The 23,323-nt window shown below is 41.0% G+C and overlaps 2 protein-coding genes and 1 long non-coding RNA gene across 3 annotated transcripts; 1 reads left to right on the top strand and 2 right to left on the bottom strand.

Annotated features, from left to right (window-relative positions):
• Positions 1–5,369: 5,369 nt before the first annotated feature.
• Positions 5,370–9,701, bottom strand: LOC117545968 (zona pellucida sperm-binding protein 3-like). Its single transcript, XM_034216017.1, has 10 exons — positions 9,605–9,701; positions 9,357–9,523; positions 9,165–9,268; positions 6,620–6,708; positions 6,350–6,530; positions 6,167–6,272; positions 5,977–6,062; positions 5,693–5,784; positions 5,558–5,624; positions 5,370–5,490 (listed from the first exon to the last, which is right to left on the bottom strand). Exons 1-9 carry the CDS (start codon positions 9,699–9,701, stop codon positions 5,560–5,562), a joined length of 987 nt encoding a protein of 328 aa, XP_034071908.1. The 3' UTR covers positions 5,370–5,490; positions 5,558–5,559.
• Positions 9,702–10,492: 791 nt separating this feature from the next.
• Positions 10,493–10,956, bottom strand: LOC117545967. The gene is made up of 3 exons (XR_004568915.1): positions 10,864–10,956; positions 10,679–10,783; positions 10,493–10,590 (listed from the first exon to the last, which is right to left on the bottom strand). It is a non-coding gene; the product is annotated as an uncharacterized LOC117545967 (long non-coding RNA).
• Positions 10,957–16,658: 5,702 nt separating this feature from the next.
• Positions 16,659–21,637, top strand: LOC117545970 (zona pellucida sperm-binding protein 3-like). The gene is made up of 10 exons (XM_034216019.1): positions 16,659–16,755; positions 16,837–17,003; positions 17,096–17,199; positions 20,285–20,373; positions 20,463–20,643; positions 20,732–20,837; positions 20,940–21,025; positions 21,224–21,315; positions 21,384–21,450; positions 21,518–21,637. The coding sequence occupies exons 1-9, from the start codon at positions 16,659–16,661 to the stop codon at positions 21,446–21,448; spliced, it is 987 nt and encodes a 328-aa protein (XP_034071910.1). The 3' UTR covers positions 21,449–21,450; positions 21,518–21,637.
• Positions 21,638–23,323: the final 1,686 nt, after the last annotated feature.

Genomic DNA, 23,323 nt, shown 5'->3' on the forward strand with positions numbered 1-23,323 from the left:
AGATCCCGGACGAGTCCCCACGTGTTACGTTCCCTCTTTGCTAGGGGTAAAAAGGGGAAACGACACGACCAGTTTGTAATTGGTATTGGTTACCGGTGGGTTTATTTATGACTGCAAGTAAGATGATGATGTACACAACCAGCTTGGCCCAAGTGTTGGCAGGACATGAATTAAAATGTCAAACTCGGACTTCATTTTAAGGACATTTCGGCCAGGGTTTTAGAGCTATATTTGTTTAAGCACCGGAAAGGGCAAAAAGGAGAGTGTGTGCACCAGTCTGCCTTGATCTGTGAATTCATGTCCGTGACACTCACAGTATCTGCTGCCCGCAGCTGTTTTATCGAAGGAAAACCTCCTTCACTTCATGAAATCTCTGCAGATCTTACCTTCAGAATCATTAGTAAGGCTAAAGAGCGACCGCAGGCTGATGTGTTTTAACCACACACACACACACACACACACGCACACGCACACGCACACGCACACGCACACGCACACGCGATTTAAATTCAGACTTTTGTTCCTCCATGTTTCGTTGTTATTGTTTCACTGAGCGAGCGGACCCGCGATTTTTTTTCAAACGCTTTTTTGGTCCATCTGCGGCGGTAATAGGTTTTGTGGGCTTTGATGATTCGGCTGTACCTTTAGTAATGAATATTAAATGTTGTGAGGAAATCATTCCACCAATAATTCCAATAAGTAATCCAAAATGTATTCACTTCAGGTTTACGAAAGTAACTGTAATCAGATTACTCGTTTTTCAAATGTAACGCGAGCTGAATACAGTTACTTGATTTTTGTATTCTGATTACGTAACGCCGTTACATGTATTCCGTTACAACCCAACCCTGGCTGTAGGTCTATTCAAATTACATTCGGAGGCATTTTGATCTGACCGCGGCCACGCTGATATTTACGGTGGCCCTGAAGTGCAAGACACCACAGCATTTCACAAAACTCTACAGCATTTCAGAAAACACCACAGCATTTCACAAAACACTACAGCATTTCAGAAAACGCCGCAGTATTTCAGAAAACGCCACAGCATTTCAGAAAACACCACAGCATTTCACATTGGACGGAAAGGGTATTCCTTTAGGGAGAACACTTCTTGTTTGTGATTGGACAGAGCCAGCCAGAGAAGCACTGCTGTGATTGGTTGTTTTTGCTGCCAGTCACGAAATGACGCTTCGTGATTGGTCAACACCCGACAGCGAAATATGTCCCAACACATCAGCCGTTAGCACACACTCAGAGCTCCTCATATCTGTTCAGAAACTGGACACAAGTTAAACATGTACAAACCACAGACTGTCTGTGTCATGGCGAATACAGTCGCTGCTTTATTTATGTCTGTATGACGTTGTTGTGAGTGTGGACGGAGCAGCAACAGGTTAGTTTAGCCTGATGGGTCCGATTCCATTCAGAAAACACGCATTTTAAAAGCTTTTCGCCTGCCGTCTTATCTGCAGACTTGTCAAAGCGTTAATTCATGGTTTTTACTAACCGTTATCAGCAGGCCTGGACTGGCCATCGGGAGGACCGGGAGGTTTCCCGATGGCCTGGCCTGCTAAGTGGCCTGCTGGCCTGAGGACTTTTATTTTTTATGTAGGCCTATGTATTGTGAACGCAACGCTGCGCAAATGTGGGTCTGACTCTTTCTCACAGAGGGTTACTGGCTGTCTACATGATGTGGCCTGCCGACATGGCCACTTTCATACAGATCATACTAATGCCCTCGATTGGTCTCTGTGTGTCATTCAAGCTCGGGTGGGTGTGTGTTATGTGTGGCGCGAGCGAGTGAGAAAAAGCGCGCGCACCGGTTACGTGTATTGTTGTTGTTGTTAGCATCTGGTGCTAGCTAGCTGTGCTAACGGATATAAGGAGCTTTTTCAACAACAAGGTGGAGGGAGAGTCCTCTCCTGTCAGACTGAGAGACTGATAACCTCAGCTCAGGTGAGGTAAAGGACTCTCTGAGTGTTTAGATAGTTAACTTAGTCTAAGTTATCCCAGTGGGTCTCAAACGGTTTGGTCACCATTTATGTAAACACATATTTCCATTTGAGGGGGGAGTGATTAGTAAAATATGCATGAAGAATAAAAAATAAAAACGTTAACTAGGTGAAAAAAGGCAAGATAAACTATTAAAACTTGTTGAGAGCTAAAACTAGTCTTTGCTTCTGCCTCAAAGAGGAGCAGGGGGAGAGGAGGGAGACAGGAGAGGCTGATTCACAAGTTTCAATGTTTTTCCATATTGGATATGGTATGTTATTGGTTATGGCCATGTTTTTATGATTTTATGATTATTTAAATGTATACAGTTATGTTTCATATGGGTGTAGTCTCTTTATTTCCCCCTCAAAGTGCACCAGATTGATGCATTTAAGTCCAACATTAAAACAAAATCTTACCGGGGGTTCATGCCCCCGGACCCCCCTAGAGGAGTTGAGGTCCACCCCCACTTAAAATATGTTCACATAGGTTCCTAAATAGATTTGCACATTTTTTTAAATAGTAACCCATGTCCATATGTTTATTTTTGGGTAGTAGATTTAGAGGGCTATCACTACGGGCAGCAACGCTGTAAAAATTGACAAATAAATCCAGCAAAATGGCACAAAAAACTGGTAGTGGCCTGGCTGGGTGTATAATTCCCGGCCTGACTTATTGTCCCAGTCCGGCCCTGGTTATCAGTATGTAGTTACTTCGGCATCACTTTGAAACGTGTATTACAATTAAATCACGGTCAAATATGTTCATTTTGTTGTAGTTGGTATCTCCCATAGGATTTACATGGAGATACGCCCCGCCCCCTCTCCAGCGCCTCTTGTTTGAATGACAGGAGCAAACGGACCAAACACAGCTGACAGCCACGGTGAAACTCGAGCGATTAGAGCGATGCGAATATTGGGTAGTCTACCATAGTATTTACATGGAGATAAGCCCCTTAAAAACCATGAATTAATAAAGCATTAATTCTGTGTTTACTCCTGTCATTCAAACAAGACGCTGGAGAGGGGGCGGGCCGTATCTCCATGTAAATCCTATCGGAATCGGATCGATCAGACTAACTAACCTGTTGCTGCTCCGTCCACACTCACAACAACGTCATACAGACATAAATAAAGCAGCGACTGTATTCAAAATGACATAGACAGTCTGTGTTTTGTATATGTTTAACTTTTGTCCAGTTTCTGAACAGATATGAGGAGCTGTGAGCTCTGAGTGTGTGCTAACCATAGGTGCTAACAGCTAACGGCTCGGCTGATGTGTTGGGCCAATCACGCAGCGTCATTTCTTGACTGGCAGCAAAAACAACCACAGCAGTGCTTCTATGGCTGGCTCTGTCCAATCACAAACAAGAAGTGTTCTCCCTAAGGAATACCCTTTCCGTCCAATGTGAAATGCTGTTGTGTTTTCTGAAATGACGTTGCGTTTTGTGAAATGCTGTGGCGTTTTGTGAAACGCGGTGGCGTTTTGTGAAACGCTGCGGTGTTTTGTGAAACGCTGTGGCGTTTTGTGAAATGCTGTTGCGTTTTCTGAAATGCTGCGGCGTTTTCTGAAATGCTGTTGTTTTCTGAAATGCTGTGGTGTCTTGCACTTCAGGGCCACCGTAGTTATTATAACGCCAGTGAATTTTCACACCTTTAGTGTATAAAACTCCCCCACTACATAGACTATTCCTTGCACCCCTCTTCTAGCATAAGCCCGAATGGTCTCAACCATATTGCATCAGTAACGTGTACTTGTTGTTACAGCAGGATCAGTTGTGTGTTGGGTATACGACCCGTAAATATTTTCTCAAGCCATGTTCAACATGTAGCTTATTTAAAGGGGACCCATCAAGCAAAATGCACTTTGTGATGTCTTTTATACATAAACATGTGTGCCCAGTGCGTCGGGGAACTCACGCAGCGTCAGAAAATAAAACCCTCTCTTTTCCTCCATACCCAAATCTTTTAAAACGGGTGTACAACGAGCGGATACAGATTATATCCGAACTGTCAAGTCGGCAGCGGACCCACAGAAAGTTGCTATCAGAAACAATGCCTGACGTGTTTTGGCCGTAATCTCGTCTTTGTTTACATTAGCAAGCCTCGCTAACACTCAGAGCTAACCTGTACTGGAGAGCACATGTTTCAAAAGCAGGAAATACAAAAAGGAACTCACCTTGTGATAAACCTGCAAGAGAAAAAGCATTTGAGCTCCATACTATTTCAGAAATAATCCTTGACGTGGTTTAAACAGGATGTCGTTTTATCACAACCAAATTTATCTCCGGTAGAATTCTGATCAGGCATTAGCTCCGCCTCCTCTTTTTTTTCAATTAAGGATCCAAGATCCGCGTTTCTCTAACAGGGCTGCAAAAGAGGGGTATGAGCAGTATGAGGGATGGCTACAATGAGTGATCCGTTTGGTATTTTGAAAAAAAAAACTTCACAGACATGTTTTGTGTAGGTATGGCCCTACAACATATTTCTCAAATATAGCATGATAGGTCCACTTTAATATCATTTTTCATGGTGGGGCTAAGCCATTTCTTGGTATGTATAGCCTACCCCAGCCATACCCTGGCGCCGCCATCGAGTGTATCGTAGTGCCAAGTTGTTTTTTGTATGATTTTTCATTTGAGCAAATTTGGCTATGGAAATATTCAAGTTATAACGTTGAAAGATATTAAATGTGCCTGGAAAAAGTAGGCCTATGGCATTAAGGGGGATCCCAGAGGTTTGTTTTTGTGGGTTGCCTTTATCTGTTCAGTTTTTGTATGCTGCATATGTAAAAAAGACAGTTCCTCTCCTAGTTCAATACATATTGGGCTAAATCATTGTCTCTTTAGTCATGAACAAAAAACAGCAACATATTTCATCTAAGGTGAATAGGAGTGAGAGTGTATTATGTACTAAGAATCAGTCTGCAAGTTACATAGAGTTTGATAATTACATGTTTAACCTTATGGAACAAGTCCATACACAAAACAGAAAGAGCCAATTGAGTATAGTGCTGAAAAGCTTTGAATCCATTCTCTTCATTGTTCAGCCATAATATTCTTTGGAAAATCACTGAGTTTAGCCTTGACCAGCTTGAAGAATACAGAATACAAATACTTACATGATAAGCATCAACTGTTAAGAGTTATTGATTGGAAATTTGAACAAAATGTGTAATGTAATCATATTGCTTTCAAAGATATAGTGTGATCAATATTTCTGGGAAATTGACACAGGAAAAAAGTTCATGACATTGAATAGACCTGGAAATGTTCCCAGAAAGAAGACAAGTACATCAAGATTCAGTAATACAGCTTAGTTTAAACCATTTCACACAAAAGAAAAGTTAAACTCAATAATTTGAGAACTTCAATTAAGTGGTTCAGAAACTTTTTTATTTTTTGTATTTGATTGGCCACATACAATCTGCAATGCAAAGAGAACCAAGAATAAAAACCAAATTCAGATTGAAGAAACAGTCAGCGAAATGGATACATTCCTGTTGGGAGAACAACGTTTAATATAGCCGTTCAGAATAAATGTATATTGCAATACGAAACCCTTACCTTCAGGAATTCACATCTGTGATGGTAAATGGCCCAATGACTGCTTTTTGTACCATTCCATGTTTCTCTGCAAAAATATATATTTTAGTACAAGTCAACCAAACAAGTGTAATACAGGAGAAGTTGTGTACATACCTGACGCAACACTCCTCTGCCTCCTTGACTTGCATTTCGATTCACAGCAGTCACAAAGATTGCTCTGGGCCAAGTTGTCCAGCAACTCCCAACTGAGTTCATGAAGATTGGATGAAAAGATAATTCAAATGCATCTCAACTCTTCCAAATAAAGATTCCACAAAGTTTGAATAGTTATGAATGGGATCCATCTGTATCTTCAGTAGACTGGGCTTAAGCTGAATAAGTCATCTCATGTAAAATAATGAACCTACAATTCTGATACATTAAAGTAATATTTTTACCCATGCCCTTTGACAAAGTGGCAGGCTTTCTTAGTGCTGTCAAGACCATTGGGATCCCAAGCCAAAAGTTTGCAGTGGATAAAGACCTGTTGAGTAGAGGGGAAATATAGAAGTCATGGCATCAATTAATCTCAGTTTCCACAATAAAACCTTGACTCTGAAAAAAAAAAAAATGTAAAGGCCAAGTTACCTCTTCTCCCATAGCAAACGTAAAGGTCTGAAGTGATAGGCGGATCTCCGATGACTTTTGCCTTGGTTCGAATTTTGATCGTGACGACACACTTTCCAAAAGACATCTGTTGGGTTAAAAAAAAATGTATTAGCATTACGAACAAAATATATTTTTGAAATCAATGCTCATTGCCATGAGTACCCTTTATTGGAGATTATAGGGTACATGGTGCTTTCAGGGTACAGCTCTGGTGTGGTAGCAGCTACACATTCCTCAAGAAGCAGCAGCAAGGGCTGATGGGTCTCCTGCACCACACTAGCCATGATGGGGATGATGGAGCCCAGAGGAAAGCGTGTAGATTCAGCAGGGCCTGAGAAGTCGTCTAGGGCAGTAAACAGGAGAAGAGTCATTAAGTTACAAAAGTCAGGGAGAGCTGCCGTTCGTAGAGAGTTTCTCATGTTGTTTACCCACCATTCATGAGGCCAATGTTAAACTGCAGATCTCCTAGACTGTAGGTTTTAAACACCGGGTCATAGATCGTAGCATACCAGTCTTTGGGCCTGCAAAAAATAAAGCAGAAGGGTACAGAAAATGCTGCAAAGTGAAACTATTGAATTTATTAGTGCAAGCTTGTTTACTCCTACGGACAAATTATTTATTCTTATTCCGCCGGGTTATTTTGTCCGTCTTCTTCTCCCACATCGCAGAAACTCCATTCAAATCGTTCAGGAATCGATTGCCATTACTTTTCTCATTCATAATTCCGGAGATACATCCCATAATTCATCAAATTTTTAACATGGAAGTCAAGAGAAACTCTTCAGACTTGAAAAATCTTCATGTGACTTCAACTGCCAACTGTTCCTTCATACTTTCACTCAGAAACCTCATTCCAACTTTAAAATGTTACACATCTTTCTGACATTATTCATATTAAACAACTTTTAAATCAGATTCATACTTTTAGAAATACTAAACATTGCTCAGAACTTGGAAAAGAGGCCTTCTTCAGATTTTAACATTGCGCAGCTCGTTAAGGCTAGAGTGCGTGATTTCAAAGCTAGAGTGGAGACAGCTTGAAATTCACCTTCATATATTTTTTTTTTAAACCTGCCAAACCCTACACTCCTGAGACATAATTTTTCATGAGAAAACATCTCGTAGATCCATTAAAGCCCATTGTACATTCAGGCTCATCTTTCCTCACACCTTTAGTTAGTTTGCCAAAAATGGCACATTATTGACCCGAACGTACACAAAAAATACACTTCAGATGCCAAGGGTTCTTGAGATGCTTCACACGTTGAAATGTCGCTGATATCTGTTACGGTTATTCAACAAAACGTTCACATGCAAGAGGTTTATCTCTCATTCAGAACAATGGAAAGGCTCTCCTCACTGATTACTGCACATAACCATGGAAAACTTTGATCTCTGGGCTCAAGCACAGGTGTTTCATAACGTCATTAGCTCAAACATAAACACCTGTGTGATGGAACATGATGATGTCATAACTCCAACTGACATGCTCAGAACGCCACCAAACATCACATGATGGTTAACACTGTGGCCCTGAAAAGCTCTACATCAAATATGATGTTACGTAATGTGGTTTTACTATGGCAACGCATCCCTCGCCATAAAACACGATGTCGCTGTAACTCCAATGGACACGGTCTAATCGTCCCCCAATCTTCACTTGTATATCACCGGTCCATGCCTCAACAGCTCTATGCCAAATCTAAGATCTCACCATATGCCGTTTCCATGGAAACTCATCCCTCTCCTTAAAACACGATGTTGTCGTGATACCTAAGCCAATGGTCTAAAACAGCACCAGACTTCAGATAATGGTCCGGCCCTCAACAGCTCTTTGAGAATTATGGGGTTTTATCCTATGCCGTTTCCATGGAAAAGCATCCCTCACCATAAAAAACACGATGTTGTCGTAACTGATATGAAAATGGTCAAAACACCACCAGACTTCATATGACAGTTAATGGTCCAGCCCTCAACATGTATATGTGCCATTAATGAATTGTCCTCAAGCTGTTGCCATGGCAACGCATCCCTTGCAATAAAACACAATATTGCTATAACTCCTATGAAAATGGTCAAAAAGTGCTCAAACTTCACATTTGTGCCAACAGTCCAGCCGTGAAGACATCTACAGGACAGTTTTGAGATGTATTCAAATGCCGTTGCCATGGCAACACAATGCTCACCATGGAACATGGTTCTCATAACTTCAGTGAAAATGCGCCAAACTTCACAGGTTTTGTAACGATGAAGCCATCCACATATCGAAGCGTATTATGGGGTGTCAAATACCGTTGCCATGGCAACATATCATTCGCCATCAACTTAGTTCAATAGTTTGCAGTTCAAATATTCTGCTGCTTTTCCACTTTCTTTTCTTCTCTTATCACACATTCAAGCCCCCAGTGTTCATGTATTATTTCAATCTAAATTATTCACTTTCTTCTTACACATTACATTTCAGCATAGCAATTCAACATCAGCATAAAGTATTCCCACTAGCAATTTCTTCAGGAATTGCATTCTCTAGTTATGAACTATTACTCCTATTTTAAAAGACTTCCTCCAAAATGCAAAAAACTAGAGTGAACTTACATTTTTGATGTTCAATTAAAACTATGGGAAAAACTCAATTGACAATGAATTGGGAACAACAAGGTATACCTTAGGGATTGTTCTCAGTAAATGGGTAAATGTGTTGTTAAAAATACTTCAATAGATAAAGCTAATTTGGGAATAGAACAGAAACAGGCTGTAGATTCTCTAAATCAGTCTCCCATTCATTGTCTATATAGCAGCGTCAGACTTTATACCTGATGACATCACAAGTTTGAGACGGACTTCCATGGTTGGTGGTTTTGAGAGGGAGAAGCTTATTATCAAATTGAACTTTCCCAGGCCATGAAAATGACAAATTGGAATTGTTAGTCAAGGGTAGTGTCACCCTTTAGCACCTTATGTTGGTATGAACACTAACCTCTCATATGCACATACAACTGGGTGGGTGAAGGCCAAATTGTAAGAATCCGCAGAAGCAACGTAGGTCAGATCATTGCTGTACACCAGTGCATCCCCGGTGACCTGTTAGAGAGACAAAGATCCCCCTGAAAGAGCTGTAGGAAATATAGCAGACTCACAGCTTGCAGGTTTAAAATATATATACACATACCAGTCTCCTAAAGTTACAATCAGTGAGATCCACATAGAAGTAGGCCTCTCCTGCTGAGAAGCTAGTTGGGAAACAGTTACCCAGACGGAGAAGCGACGTGTCGGCCTGGGGTCGGCTTTCTGTCCACATCAGTGTTACAAAATCTGGCCCACAGTCCACTTTCATGTCTGCAACACAAATAAATTAAGTTCAGACTCAACTATTTGAGTCAAGGATAATAACATGGCTTTAATTGTTTCCAGTCTTACCTGCATATACTGCCATGGCAGCTGCCAGGCTCAGAAGCAGTGCACCTTGACAAAATGAAACCATCATGACCAAATGCTTGCTACTGACACAGTGCATGTTCTTATACCTTGTTCCTGAGAGGCATTCATCAAGATAACGTCTTTCACCTGGTGCCTGTCAACAGTCCCAGCTGCAGCAGCTAGCACACTGATTACAGCATGGGGAGCATCCAATTACATTAGTCCTTACACCCAATTCATTTTTATTCAGCTTCATAAGCAGCACAAAATCACCATTTCTTAATAAATGTATTATCCTGTGTGACTACCGTAAATTCTTATTTAAAACACTTTGAGGATCATAGTGCATGGGTTGTCTTACTGATGTTTTGATTTAGTTTTGCTGTTATATATATTAACATTAATATATGTATACGTTGGGATTCTTTGTTCAACTTCAAGTCATGCAAGAAAAAGTTTTCTTTGAGAATTAAAAGGCGAGTCATTTCTAAACAAATGATCATTTGGGGGAAGGTAGTATTCCTTTATCAGATGTCTTGTCCTATTCAAATGTGTTATTTTTATATCTTTGACCTAATGGAAACTCAAGGTAAGGGAAAAGGGTAAATGTTTCAGTTCATTTAAGTTGTATTCGGTGGTGTATGTAATGTCAGAATGTGTATCATGTGCAGAGCTCAATGTAAAATGGAAAGTGAAAGAAAGATTCAGGGGCTATACTCCAACTCACATGGCCATTAAAGGTTACATTATAATTTACAGTATCTTTCAATGACAAAAGTCACACAAAATTAGTCAAATTCTACTGATGGGACAGATGGACACAGTTGAGGACAGTAGGACCTTCATATGAAGTAAAGATACTCGTTTTATACTCAACAGGAGTTAACAGTTTTATTTATACAGAGATTATAGACAACTTTAATCTGCATATGGATGTCGTCCACCTGGGCCCTCTGTTCAGTCTCCCCAATCTTAGACTGGACTTCCTGTTGATGAAATGTTTAGCAACGTTAGACTTATGGCAAGTTTTGAACAAAACGTCAAGACAAATACCATAAATAAATACTCACTAACCTTGGTCAGCAATGGAAACATCCGATGCATTGTGGGCATTTTGTTGCGATGGATCCATTATGATCAGGGGTCCCAACACAGAAGTGTGCATGAAGCCGTTGGATTCTGAGGTGGAAGAAAACAATAATAACTTCATAATGAAAAGACTATTTAAAAAAGCATACAAGTTAGCATAAAAGCGATACCCCATTCGTCTCCTCTCTTGGAGCGAGTGTTGCAGGTCCTAGAACAGCAGTCACACATGGAGCTCTGCATGGGGTCATCCAGGAGTTCCCATCTGAGGAGGCAGCAATCGTTAAGGCTCAAATACATCAGCATGGCTTTACAACATTTTGTATACACAGAAGAAAAAAGCCGTTCTAAAATGGTGTGATGTTTCTATAAAAAACTAAAACTGATAAAATTATAAATATCAAGTTAATGACCAAAATATATCTTTCCATCTACAGTGCAGAACAAGGTTAGCATTTAACAAAATCTCAGGGCTTTTTTCATTTAATAAATCTTATTAGGTTGGCTAATCATTTGAGTGCCCCTCCTTTTAAAACAATTATATTGTTATTCTCAAATATTTTACAATTATCATTCGTCACAATTGTCGTCTATACTTTGTTAGTTAGCAGGAGATCATTTGTTATAGATATATAAAAGCACAATACTGATCAAAGTATATGCATTGATTGTTATCTCAATCAGAGCAACCTTCTGGATCCGCACCAGTCTGGTTTCAAGACAGCTCACTCCACAGAAACTGCTCTCATTGCTGTCACGGAAGAACTGCACACTGCCAAAACTGCATCCCTCTCCTCTGTCATCATCCTGTTGGACCTGTCTGCTGCATTCGACACGGTGAATCATCAGATCCTCCTTCGCACTCTCCAAAAACTTGGAGTTTCAGGCTCTGCATTTTCCCTCCTCACCTCATACCTGAAAGACCGTACCTACAGGGTGACTTGGAGAGGGTCTGAGTCCGACCCTTGTCAATTAACTAAAGGGGTCCCTCAGGGCTCTGTTCTTGGTCCCCTTCTCTTCTCCCTGTACACAAACTCGCTCGGATCAGTCATTAGCCCGCATGGTTTTTCTTACCACTGCTACGCTGACGACACCCAATTAATTCTGTCCTTTCCCCGCTCAGAGACCCAGGTCGTCGCACGCATCTCTGCTTGTCTAGCTGACATCTCTCAGTGGATGTCTGCTCATCACCTCAAGCTCAACCTTGACAAGACTGAGCTGCTCTTTTTTCCGGGAAAAGATTGTCCCACTCTTGACCTAACAATCAACATCGGCACCTCAGTTGTTTTCCCCGACTCAGACTGCAAGGAATCTGGGTGTGACCCTAGATAACAACCTGTCCTTCACTGCAAACATCGCTGCTACAACCCGTTGCTGCAGATACACGCTTTACAACATCAGGAAGATACGTCCCCAGCTGACACAGAAAGCGACTCAGGTTCTGGTCCAGGGTCTCGTCATCTCACGCCTAGACTACTGCAACTCCCTCCTGGCTGGTCTACCTGCATGTGCCATCCGACCTCTGCAGCTCATCCAGAATGCAGCGGCTCGTCTGGTCTTCAACCTTCCTAAATTCTCCCACACCACTCCGCTCCTCCGCTCCATTCACTGGCTTCCGGTAACTGCTAGAATCCACTTCAAGACACTGGTACTTGCTTACCATGCTGCGAATGGATCTGGCCCTTCGTACATCCAGGACATGGTTAAACCGTACACCCCAGCGCGTGCACTATGCTCTGCATCAGCCAAACGACTCGCTGCGAGGGGGACCCAAGTTCCCATCGGTGAAAACACGTGGGTTTGCTGTCCTGGCTCCAGGATGGTGGAATGAGCTCCCCATTGACATCAGGGCGGCAGATAGCTTGCACATCTTCCGGCGCAAACTGAAAACTCATCTATTTCGACTCCACTTCGAGCGATAGAACTATTAACGAAGCACTTTTATACTAATAAAGGACTGGCTTATCTAAAGCCAGTTGAGTAGCACTTGAAATGTTTTTGCTCGATGAAGCCTGATGTACTTATATGATTATATTTTCTTCAAGTTGTATTTTGTTGGTCGAACGCACTTATTGTAAGTCGCTTTGGATAAAAGCGTCAGCTAAATGCAATGTAATGTAATGTTAGTATTATTAGATCTTAGTGCTGCATTTGACACTGTTGACCACAACATATTACTAGACCGACTAGAAAACTGAGTGGGACTTTCGGCAACGGCTCTAAACTGAACTGAATCATACTTAAAGGACAGAAACAACTTTGTTTCTATACTACAAATCTGAGTTGACAAATATGACATGTGGGGTTCCTCAAGGCTCCATCTTGGGGCCTCTTCTCTTTAACATCTACATGCTACCACTGGTTCAGATAATGAAAAACAACAAAATAAGTTACCATAGCTATGCAGGAGGTGACACACAAATGTACATAGCCTTTTCAAGAGGAGACGATGCTCCAATTCAAACACTGAGCAAGTGCATTGAACAAATCAATGACTGGATGTGTCAGAACTTTCTCCAATTAAACAAAGATAAAACTGAGGTAATTGTTTTTGGAGCAAAGGAGGAACGAATAAAAGTCAGCGCTGAGCTTCAGTCAGCAATGTTCAAAACAACAGATAAAGCCAGAAATCTCTTGGGAGCTTGCCTGCAGGCCCCAGTCTCAGGACACCTCCACTCTCAGGACCGGAAGTGCATGCACGCTAAGAATTACAAAATAAAATCGCCACTATCAGTACAGCGCCACTTTCCGAACAGGAAATGCACGCAAATACAAAATAAAATCGTACTGACACTTATTATATACATATGTATATATGTATATAATATATATATAAAAATAGGGACTCCTTTTATTTTTTACTCTCAGTACAGCACCACTTTCCGAACAGGAAATGCACGCTAATACAAAATAAAATCGCTCTGACACTTATTATATCTATATATATATATATATATATATATATATATATATATATAAATAACGACATCTTGTATTTTAGTTACACCCGCTAGACAATAGTGGAGGGTTCGAGAAACAACCGTGTTTGCCGGGTACACCGTGGAGGAGGTGGGGACCCGTGGTGGGACCCCTGAGTCAGACGGTGCGTCGTGGTCACGCTTCATATCGGCCGGCCCGGGAAGGAGAGACACGCAGAGTGGGAGAAGTCCCCCACACCAACGCAGCACATCCTTCCGGCCATCAGAGTCAAACCTGCAATTCGGAGGAACCGACTGCCAGAGCACCGGCACTAGGCCGGGCTGGTGGAGCACCTCCGATGGTGGGTCGCGTTTGCCATTCGATCAGTGAGAGGAGAGGAGAAAAATGCAACAAAAATTGTCAAAATCTGTTAAAATATGGATGAGTGGGGGGGGGGGGGGAAACGGTTGGACACAGGTAGAAGGAACCGGGATGAAATAGCCAAAAAAAGAACGGGGAAAAGTGAAAAAAAAATAGGCACTCGTGAGGCGGGCAGAGTCCCCTGTCAACTCCCGTTACATTCCTCCATGGTGTCATTTGAGCGAAAAATGGCTAAGTCAACTTTTACGAGAACCAGGCTGGGGTGGTCAAAAGGGGTTGATATGGGCAAATAAAATGGCGGCTTCACAAAACTGTTCTGAGTTTAACAGGGCGTGGTTTGCAATTCGCCCAGCCAATCAGAAATTGTTAGTGTGGCCGAGACACCCACGAACCATTTCCTCCCCAGGAAAGTACTACCTCTCTAGCAGGGACTATCTGTGCGTGAAAAGGTTTGCGCAAACTAGGGACTAGGCCCAGATCGTTTTTGGTGTGAAACCAAATCTCCCCCACCTTTCGGCCTAGTTCGGGGGGAAAAGTACTCCAGTGTAAAAGTGCCTATTGGTGCTCTCGGAGGAGGATTCAGGTGATAAGGGGGGGGGGGGGGGGGGGGGGTTACCTTGGTTGCTGATTGGCTAATGGTTACACAAGCCAAAAAAATCGTTATGACATCATAAAGTGGCCAAAATCTGATCAGCTCATTTCCAGACAGGTTTTTATAGAAATGGATCAGGACAAAAAGAGAGAGAATCTTTGTTCCTGAAACTTTCAGAGTCTCTTTCCACAGAGGAGACACATGTTGATGTAGAAGAGACATGAAGAAGTGGATTTTGCATAATAGGTGACCTTTAATGGGTTTCATTTTTGTAAAGGAATTTCAATTGCTTTGTGTTGAAAGGTGCTATATAAATAAACATGCTTTGCCTTGCCTGGCAGTACTGGTTTATCAATCTGATCTCTGGAGGGAAACGGCGTGGAGGCGAGGGACGACTGAATGCGAGAAAAACAGATCTGAAAGAGAAAAAAGGATCTGAAATGTAAAGAAAAGCTATAAATATGTTTAAAAGTTATTTATGAAAACAAATATTGTATTCCAAAAGATTGCTGAAGTGAATCAAAAATAATATTACACCTGAATTATTTTTTCAAAAACTTATTTTTTGTTTTTGAATGATCAAAATGTTGGACCCTGATAAAAAACTAAGAATGCTTTCAAAAATATAAATTATAATAAAGTGAGCGAAGAAAACAAAAATGTAAATCAAATCAATGTTTGGTGTTACTACCCTTTGCTTTCCAAGCAGCATCAATTTCTACACTGTAGGTACTCTTGCATCAGGGTTTTTGTAGGATTATAGTGAGGTGTATGATCAAAGAATTAAACCATGCAAGTGCTAATGATCATCAATTTCACACGTTGAAAAACAGTCATTAACTGAAACAGAAACAGCTTTGTAGGAGGGTTAAAGTGGGTGAGGAACAGACTCTGCTACCAAAGTGAGGTTGTGGAAGACATTGGCGTTTCAAGATGTGCTGTTCAAGCTCTTTTCAAGAACCACAAAGAAACGGGCAACATTGAGGATCGTAGACGCACTGCAGCAGAAGAAAAACTGTAACGAAAGGTCTTAAATAAATAAAAGTACAAAGTAGCATAACATGGAAATACTCAAGTAAAGTACAAGTACCTCAAAATTGTACCACGACTTGAGAATGTATTAAGATCATTTAATTAAGTAAAAATTATTAATTATTAGTCCAAATATCAATGATGTCAATCATTTACACAATTTCACTGCGTAGATCATGGCGAGACTATAAAGTTGTTGCAGCATTAGTAGTGCCGAGATTGGAAAGTGCTATGGCACCACCAACATGAATATAAACATGGCACGACATAAACCAGTCACACTTGTAATTTATTCTCTAATATTCCTTGTACTTAAAACACATTTGCCCATTTGTCATCATTTTGTGCGCTGGCATTAACATGGACGTCATAATGTGGCTTCTTTCAGGTTCTGGTCTGTCGAGAACAAATTATGTTCTTAGTGTGAACCAACACTACAAACTGAAATAATCCCAGGACAGAACTGGAACAAATCTCAGTGAAAAAGATATTGGCCTCGACTTGAACCCCTCTGTGGCCCCCCTTCGAAAGAAGAATCTACGATCATATTTCTGATATTGTTGAATCAAAGGCTGATAAAAACAACTATGTAAAACAAGACACAAGGAGACAGATAAAGGAATACTACCTTCCCCCAAATGATAATTTGATTAGAAATGACTCACCTTTTAATTCTCAAAGAAAACTTTTTCTTGCATGACTTGAAGTTGAACAAAGAATCCCAACGTATACATATATTAATGTCAATATATATAACAGCAAAACTAAATCAAAACATAAGTAAGACAACCCATGCACTATGATCCTCAAAGTGTTTTAAATAAGAATTTAAGGTAGTCACACAGGATAATACATTTATTAAGAAATGGTGATTTTGTGCTGCTGATGAAGCTGAATAAAAATGAATTGGGTGTAAGGACTAATGTGATTGGATGCTCCCCATGCTGTAATCAGTGTGCTAGCTGCTGCAGCTGGGACTGTTGACAGGCACCAGGTGAAAGACGTTATCTTGATGAATGCCTCTCAGGAACAAGGTATAAGAACATGCACTGTGTCAGTAGCAAGCATTCGGTCATGATGGTTTCATTTTGTCAAGGTGCACTGCTTCTGAGCCTGGCAGCTGCCATGGCGGTATATGCAGGTAAGACTGGAAACAATTAAAGCCATGTTATTATCCTTGACTCAAATAGTTGAGTCTAAACTTAATTTATTTGTGTTGCAGACTTGAAAGTGGACTGTGGGCCAGATGTTGTGACGCTGATGTGGACCGAAAGCCGACCCCAGGCCGACACGTCGCTTCTCCGTCTGGGTAACTGTTTCCCAACTAGCTTCTCAGCAGTAAAGGCCTACTTCTATGTGGATCTCACTGACTGTAACTTTAGGAGACTGGTATGTGTATATATATATATTTTAAACCTGCAAGCTGTGAGTCTGCTATATTTCCTACAGCTCTCTCAGGGGGATCTTTGTCTCTCTAACAGGTCACCGGGGATGCACTGGTGTACAGCAATGATCTGACCTACGTTGCTTCTGCGGATTCTTACAATTTGGCCTTCACCCACCCAGTTGTATGTGCATATGAGAGGTTAGTGTTCATACCAACATAAGGTGCTAAAGGGTGACACTACCCTTGACTAACAATTCCAATTTGTCATTTTCATGGCCTGGGAAAGTTCAATTTGATAATAAGCTTCTCCCTCTCAAAGCCACCAACCATGGAAGTCCGTCTCAAACTTGTGATGTCATCAGGTATAAAGTCTGAAGCTGCTCTATAGACAATGAATGGGAGACTGCTTTAGGGACTCTACAGCCTGTTTCTGTTCTATTCCCAAATTAGCTTTATCTATTGAAGTATTCTCAACAAAAAAATGTACCCATTTACTGAGAACAATCTCTAAGGTACACTGTGTTCCCAATTCATTGTCAATTGAGTTTTTTCCATAGTTTTAATTGAACATCACACATAAGTTCACTCTAGTTTTTTGCATTTTGGAGGAAGTCTTTTAACATAGGAGTAACAGTTCATAACTAGAGAATGCAATTCCTGAAATTGCTAGTGGGAATACTTTATGCTGATGTTGAATTGCTATGCTGAAATGTAATGTGTAAGAAGAAAGTGAAGAATTTAGATTGAAATAATACATGAACACTGGGGGCTTGAATGTGTGATAAGAAAAGAAAGTGGAAAAGCAGCAGAATATTTGAACTGCAAACTATTGAACTAAGTTGATGGCGAATGATCTGTCGCCATGGCAACGGTATTTGACACCCCATAATACGCTTCGATATGTGGATGGCTTCATCGTTACAAAACCTGTGAAGTTTTGCGCATTTTCACTGAAGTTATGAGAACCATGTTTTATGGTGAGCATTGTGTTGCCATGGCAACGGCATTTGAATAAATCTCAAAACCGTCCCGTAGATGTCTTCACGGCTTGACTGTTGGCACAAATGTGAAGTTTGAGCACTTTTTGACTATTTTCATAGGAGTTATAGCAATATTGTGTTTTATTGCAAGGGATGTGTTGCCATGGCAACAGCTTTTGAGGAAAATTCACTAATGGCACATAGACATGTTGAGGGCTGGACCATTAACTGTCATATGAAGTCTGGTGGTGTTTTGACCATTTTCATATCAGTTACGACAACATCGTGTTTTATGGCGAGGTATGCGTTTCCATGGAAACGGCATCTGATAAAACCCCATAATTCTCATAGAGCTGTTGAGGGCCGGACCATTATCTGAAGTCTGCTGCTGTTTTAGACTATTTGCTTAGGTATCACAACAACATCGTGTTTTAAGGCGAGGGATGGAAACGGCATATGGTGAGATCTCAGATTTGGCATAGAGCTGTTGAGGCATGGACCGGTGATTTCAAAGTGAAGATTGGGGGACGATTAGACCGTGTCCATTGGAGATACAGCGACATCGTGTTTTATGGCGAGGGATACGCATCCCTGCCATAGTAACACCACATTACGTAACATCAGATTTGATGTAGAGCTTTTCAGGGCCACAGTGTTAACCATCATGTGATGTTTGGTGGCGTTCTGAGCATGTCAGTTGGAGTTATGACATCATGTTACATCACACAGGTGTTTATGTTTGAGCTAATGACGTTATGAAACACCTGTGCTTGAGCCCAGAGATCAAAGGTTTCCATGGTGATGTGCAGTAATCAGTGAGGAGAGCCTTTCCATTGTTCTGAATGAGAGATAAACCTCTTGCATGTGAAAGTTTTGTTGAATAACCGTAACAGATATCGGTGAAAATTCAACGTGTGAAGCATCTCAAGAACCCTTGGCATCTGAAGTGTGCTTTTTGTGTACTTTCGGGTCAATAATGTGCCATTTTTGGCAAACTAACTAAAGGTGTGAGGAAAGATGAGCCTGAATGTACAATGGGCTTTAATGGAGCTACGAGATGTTTTCTCATGAACAATTATGTCTCAGGAGTGTAGGGTTTGGCAGGTTTAAAAAATATATATATATGAAGGCGAATTTCAAGCTGTCCTCCACTCTAGCTGTGAAATCACGCGCTCTAGCCTTAACGAGCTGCGCAATACACACTAATGTTAAAATCTGAAGAAGGCCTCTTTACCAAGTTCTGAGCAATGTTTAATATTTCTAAAAGTATGAATCTGATTTAAAAGTTGTTTAATATGAATAATGTCAGAAAGATGTGTAACATTTTAAAGTTGGAAAGAGGTTTCTGAGTGAAAGTATGAAGGAACAATTGACAGTTGAAGTCGCTTGAAGATTTTTCAAGTCTGAAGAGGTTCTCTTGACTTCCATGTTAAAAATGTGATGAATTATGGGATGTATCTCGGGAATTATGAATGAGAAAAGTAATGGCAATCAATTCCTCAACGATTTGAACAGAGTTTCTGCGATGTGGGAGAAGGAGCCGGATAAAATAACCCGGCGGAATAAGAATAAATAATTAGTTTGTAGGAGTAAACAAGCTTGCACTAATAATAATAACTTGCATTTATATAGCGCCTTTCATAACCTCAAGGTCACTTTACAAAGAAACATGCAAGGACAAAAAAAAAAAAAACAGGGGGCAGAAATGGAAGTTTAACTGGGGGGAGGGAGAAGAGAGAGTGAGTTATTGTTGGAAGGCGATGTTGAACAGATGCGTTTTTAAGGGTTGATTTTGAAAATGTTGAGAGAAGGGGCGTTGCGGATTTCTGCAGGGAGGGAGTTCCAGAGAGTGGGGCCAGCGACACTGAAGGCACGGTCCCCGAAGGTGCGGAGGCGTGAATGGAGAGCAGGCCGGAGTCTGAGGATCGAAGAGTGCGGGACGGGATGTATGGGTGGAGGAGATCTGTGAGGTACTGAGGGGAGAGGGAATGGAGGGATTTGTAGGTGAGGAGGAGGAGGAGGAGTTTGTAGGTGATGCGGGACTTGACCGGGAGCCAGTGGAGGTTGAATAGAGTGGGGGTGATGTGCTCCCAGGGCTTGGTGCGTGTGAGAACCCTGGCAGCTGAGTTCTGTATGTACTGGAGCCTGTTCAGGGTTTTGCTCGGAACCCCGGACAGGAGTCCGTTACAATAGTCCAGGCGTGAGGTAATGAAACAATGTATCAGCTTCTCAGCAACAGAGTCATAAGTTCAATAGTTTCACTTTGCAGCATTTTCTGTACCCTTCTGCTTTATTTTTTGCAGGCCCAAAGACTGGTATGCTACGATCTATGACCCGGTGTTTAAAACCTACAGTCTAGGAGATCTGCAGTTTAACATTGGCCTCATGAATGGTGGGTAAACAACATGAGAAACTCTCTACGAACGGCAGCTCTCCCTGACTTTTGTAACTTAATGACTCTTCTCCTGTTTACTGCCCTAGACGACTTCTCAGGCCCTGCTGAATCTACACGCTTTCCTCTGGGCTCCATCATCCCCATCATGGCTAGTGTGGTGCAGGAGACCCATCAGCCCTTGCTGCTGCTTCTTGAGGAATGTGTAGCTGCTACCACACCAGAGCTGTACCCTGAAAGCACCATGTACCCTATAATCTCCAATAAAGGGTACTCATGGCAATGAGCATTGATTTCAAAAATATATTTTGGTCGAAACCTTGGTAGTAATGCTAATACATTTTCTTTAACCCAACAGATGTCTTTTGGAAAGTGTGTCGTCACGATCAAAATTCGAACCAAGGCAAAAGTCATCGGAGATCCGCCTATCACTTCAGACCTTTACGTTTGCTATGGGAGAAGAGGTAACTTGGCCTTTACTTTTTTTTTTTTCAGAGTCAAGGTTTTATTGTGGAAACTGAGATTAATTGATGCCATGACGCCTATATTTCCCCTCTACTCAACAGGTCTTTATCCACTGCAAACTTTTGGCTTGGGATCCCAATGGTCTTGACAGCACTAAGAAAGCCTGCCACTTTGTCGAAGGGCATGGGTAAAAATATTACTTTAATGTATCACAATTTGAATTGTAAGTTCATTATTTTACATGAGATGACTTATTCAGCTTAAGCCCAGTCTACTGAAGATACAGATGGATCCCATTCATAACTATTCAAACTTTGTGGAATCTTTATTTGGAAGAGTTGAGATGCATTTGAATTATCTTTTCATCCAATCTTCATGAACTCAGTTGGGAGTTGCTGGACAATTTGGCCCAGAGCAATCTTTGTGACTGCTGTGAATCGAAATGCAAGTCAAGGAGGCAGAGGAGTGTTGCGTCAGGTATGTACACAACTTCTGCTGTATTACACTTGTTTGGTTGACTTGTACTAAAATATATATTTTTGCAGAGAAACATGGAATGGTACAAAAAGCAGTCGTTGGGCCATTTACCATCACAGATGTGAATTCCTGAAGGTAAGGGTTTCGTATTGCAATATACATTTATTCTGAACGGCTATATTAAACTTTGTTCTCCCAACAGGAATGGATCCATTTCGCTGACTGGTTTCTTCACTCTGAATTTCGTTTTTATTATTGGTTCTCTTTGCATTGCAGATTGTATGTGGCCAATAAAAAAAAAAAAAAAAGGTTTCCGAACCACTTAATTGAAGTTCTCAAATTATTGAGTTTAACTTTTCTTTTGTGTGAAATGGTTTAAACTAAGCTGTATTACTGCATCTTGATGACCTTGTCTTCTTTCTGGGAACATTTCCAGGTCTATTCAATGTCATGAACTTTTTTCCTGTGTCAATTTCCCAGAAATATTGATCACACTATATCTTTGAAAGCAATATGATTACATTACACTTTTTGTTCAAATTTCCAATCAATAACTCAACAGTTGATGCTTATCATGTAAGTATTATTATTCTGTATTCTTCAAGCAGGTCAAGGCTAAACTCAGTGATTTTCCAAATAATATTATGGCTGAACAATGAAGAGAATGGATTCAAAGCTTTTCAGCACTATACTCAATTGACCCTTTCTGTTTTGTGTATGGACTTGTTCCATAAGGTTAACATGTAATTATCAAACTCTATGTAACTTGCAGACTGATTCTTGGTACATAATACACTCTCACTCCTATTCATCTTAGCTGAAATATGTTGCTGTTTTGGTTCATGACTAAAGAGACAATGATTTAGCCCAATATGTATTGAACTAGGAGAGGAACTGTCTTTTTTACATATGCAGCATACAAAAACTGAACAGATAAAGGCCACCCACAAAAAAAAAACTCTGGGATCCCCCTTGATGCCATAGGCCTACTTTTTCCAGGCACATTTAATATCTTGAATGTTATAACTTGAATATTTCCATAGCCCAATTTGCTCAAATGAAAAATCATTTAAAAAAAAACTTGGCACTACGATACAGTCGGTGGCGGCGCCAGGGTATGGCTGGGGTAGGCTATACATACCAAGAAATGGCTTAGCCCCACCATGAAAAATTATGTTAACGTAAGCAAATTAAAGTGGACCTAGCATGCTATATTTGAGAAATATGTTGTAGGGCCATACCTACACAAAACATGTCTGTGAAGTTTTTTTTTCAAAATACCAAACGGATCACCCATTGTAGCCATCCCTCATACTACTCATACCCCTCTTTTGCAGCCCTGTTAGAGAAACGCGGATCTTGGATCTTTAATTGAAAAAAAAGAGGAGACGGAGCTAATGCCTGATCAGAATTCTACCGGAGATAAAGTTAAATTCGGTTGTGATAAAAATTGTATTTCCTGCTTTTTAAACATGTGCTCTCCAGTACAGGTTAGCTCTGAGTGTTAGCGAGGCTTGCTAATGTAAACGAAGACGAGATTACGGCCAAAACACGTCAGGCATTGTTTCTGATGGCAACTTTCTGTGGGTCCGCTGCCGACTTGGCAGTAAGGATATAATCTGTATCCGCTCGTTGTACACCCGTTTTTAAAAGATTTGGGTATGGAGGAAAAGAGAGGGTTTTATTTTCTGACGCTGCGTGAGTTCCCCGACGCACCGGGCACACATGTTTATGTATAAAAGACATCACAAAGTGCATTTTGCTTTTTGGGTCCCCTTTAAATAAGCTACATGTTGAACATGGCTTGAGAAAATATATACGGGTCGTATCCCCAACACACAACTGATCCTGCTGTAACAAGTACACGTTACTGATGCAATATGGTTGAGACCATTCGGGCTTATGCTAGAAGAGGGGTGCAAGGAATAGTCTAAGTAGTGGGGGAGTTTTATACACTAAAGGTGTGAAAATTCTCTGGCGCCCTGAAGTGCAAGACACCACAGCATTT

The sequence above is a fragment of the Gymnodraco acuticeps genome, unplaced genomic scaffold, assembly GCF_902827175.1.
Source record: "Gymnodraco acuticeps unplaced genomic scaffold, fGymAcu1.1, whole genome shotgun sequence".
NCBI lineage: Eukaryota > Metazoa > Chordata > Actinopteri > Perciformes > Bathydraconidae > Gymnodraco > Gymnodraco acuticeps.

What these genes read in the sequence shown, in the direction of transcription:
- LOC117545970 (XM_034216019.1), top strand. Translation starts at nt 16,659, where the DNA reads ATGCACTGTGTCAGTAGCAAGCATTCGGTCATGATGGTTTCATTTTGT. An exon ending in TAACATTGGCCTCATGAATG is followed by an intron (nt 20,374 to 20,462) that starts GTGGGTAAACAA and finishes TTACTGCCCTAG; the next exon opens with ACGACTTCTCAGGCCCTGCT. An exon ending in CGTTTGCTATGGGAGAAGAG is followed by an intron (nt 20,838 to 20,939) that starts GTAACTTGGCCT and finishes TCTACTCAACAG; the next exon opens with GTCTTTATCCACTGCAAACT.
- LOC117545968 (XM_034216017.1), bottom strand. Translation starts at nt 9,701, where the DNA reads ATGCACTGTGTCAGTAGCAAGCATTTGGTCATGATGGTTTCATTTTGT. An exon ending in CGTTTGCTATGGGAGAAGAG is followed by an intron (nt 6,063 to 6,166) that starts GTAACTTGGCCT and finishes TCTACTCAACAG; the next exon opens with GTCTTTATCCACTGCAAACT. An exon ending in GCAGAGGAGTGTTGCGTCAG is followed by an intron (nt 5,625 to 5,692) that starts GTATGTACACAA and finishes ATATTTTTGCAG; the next exon opens with AGAAACATGGAATGGTACAA.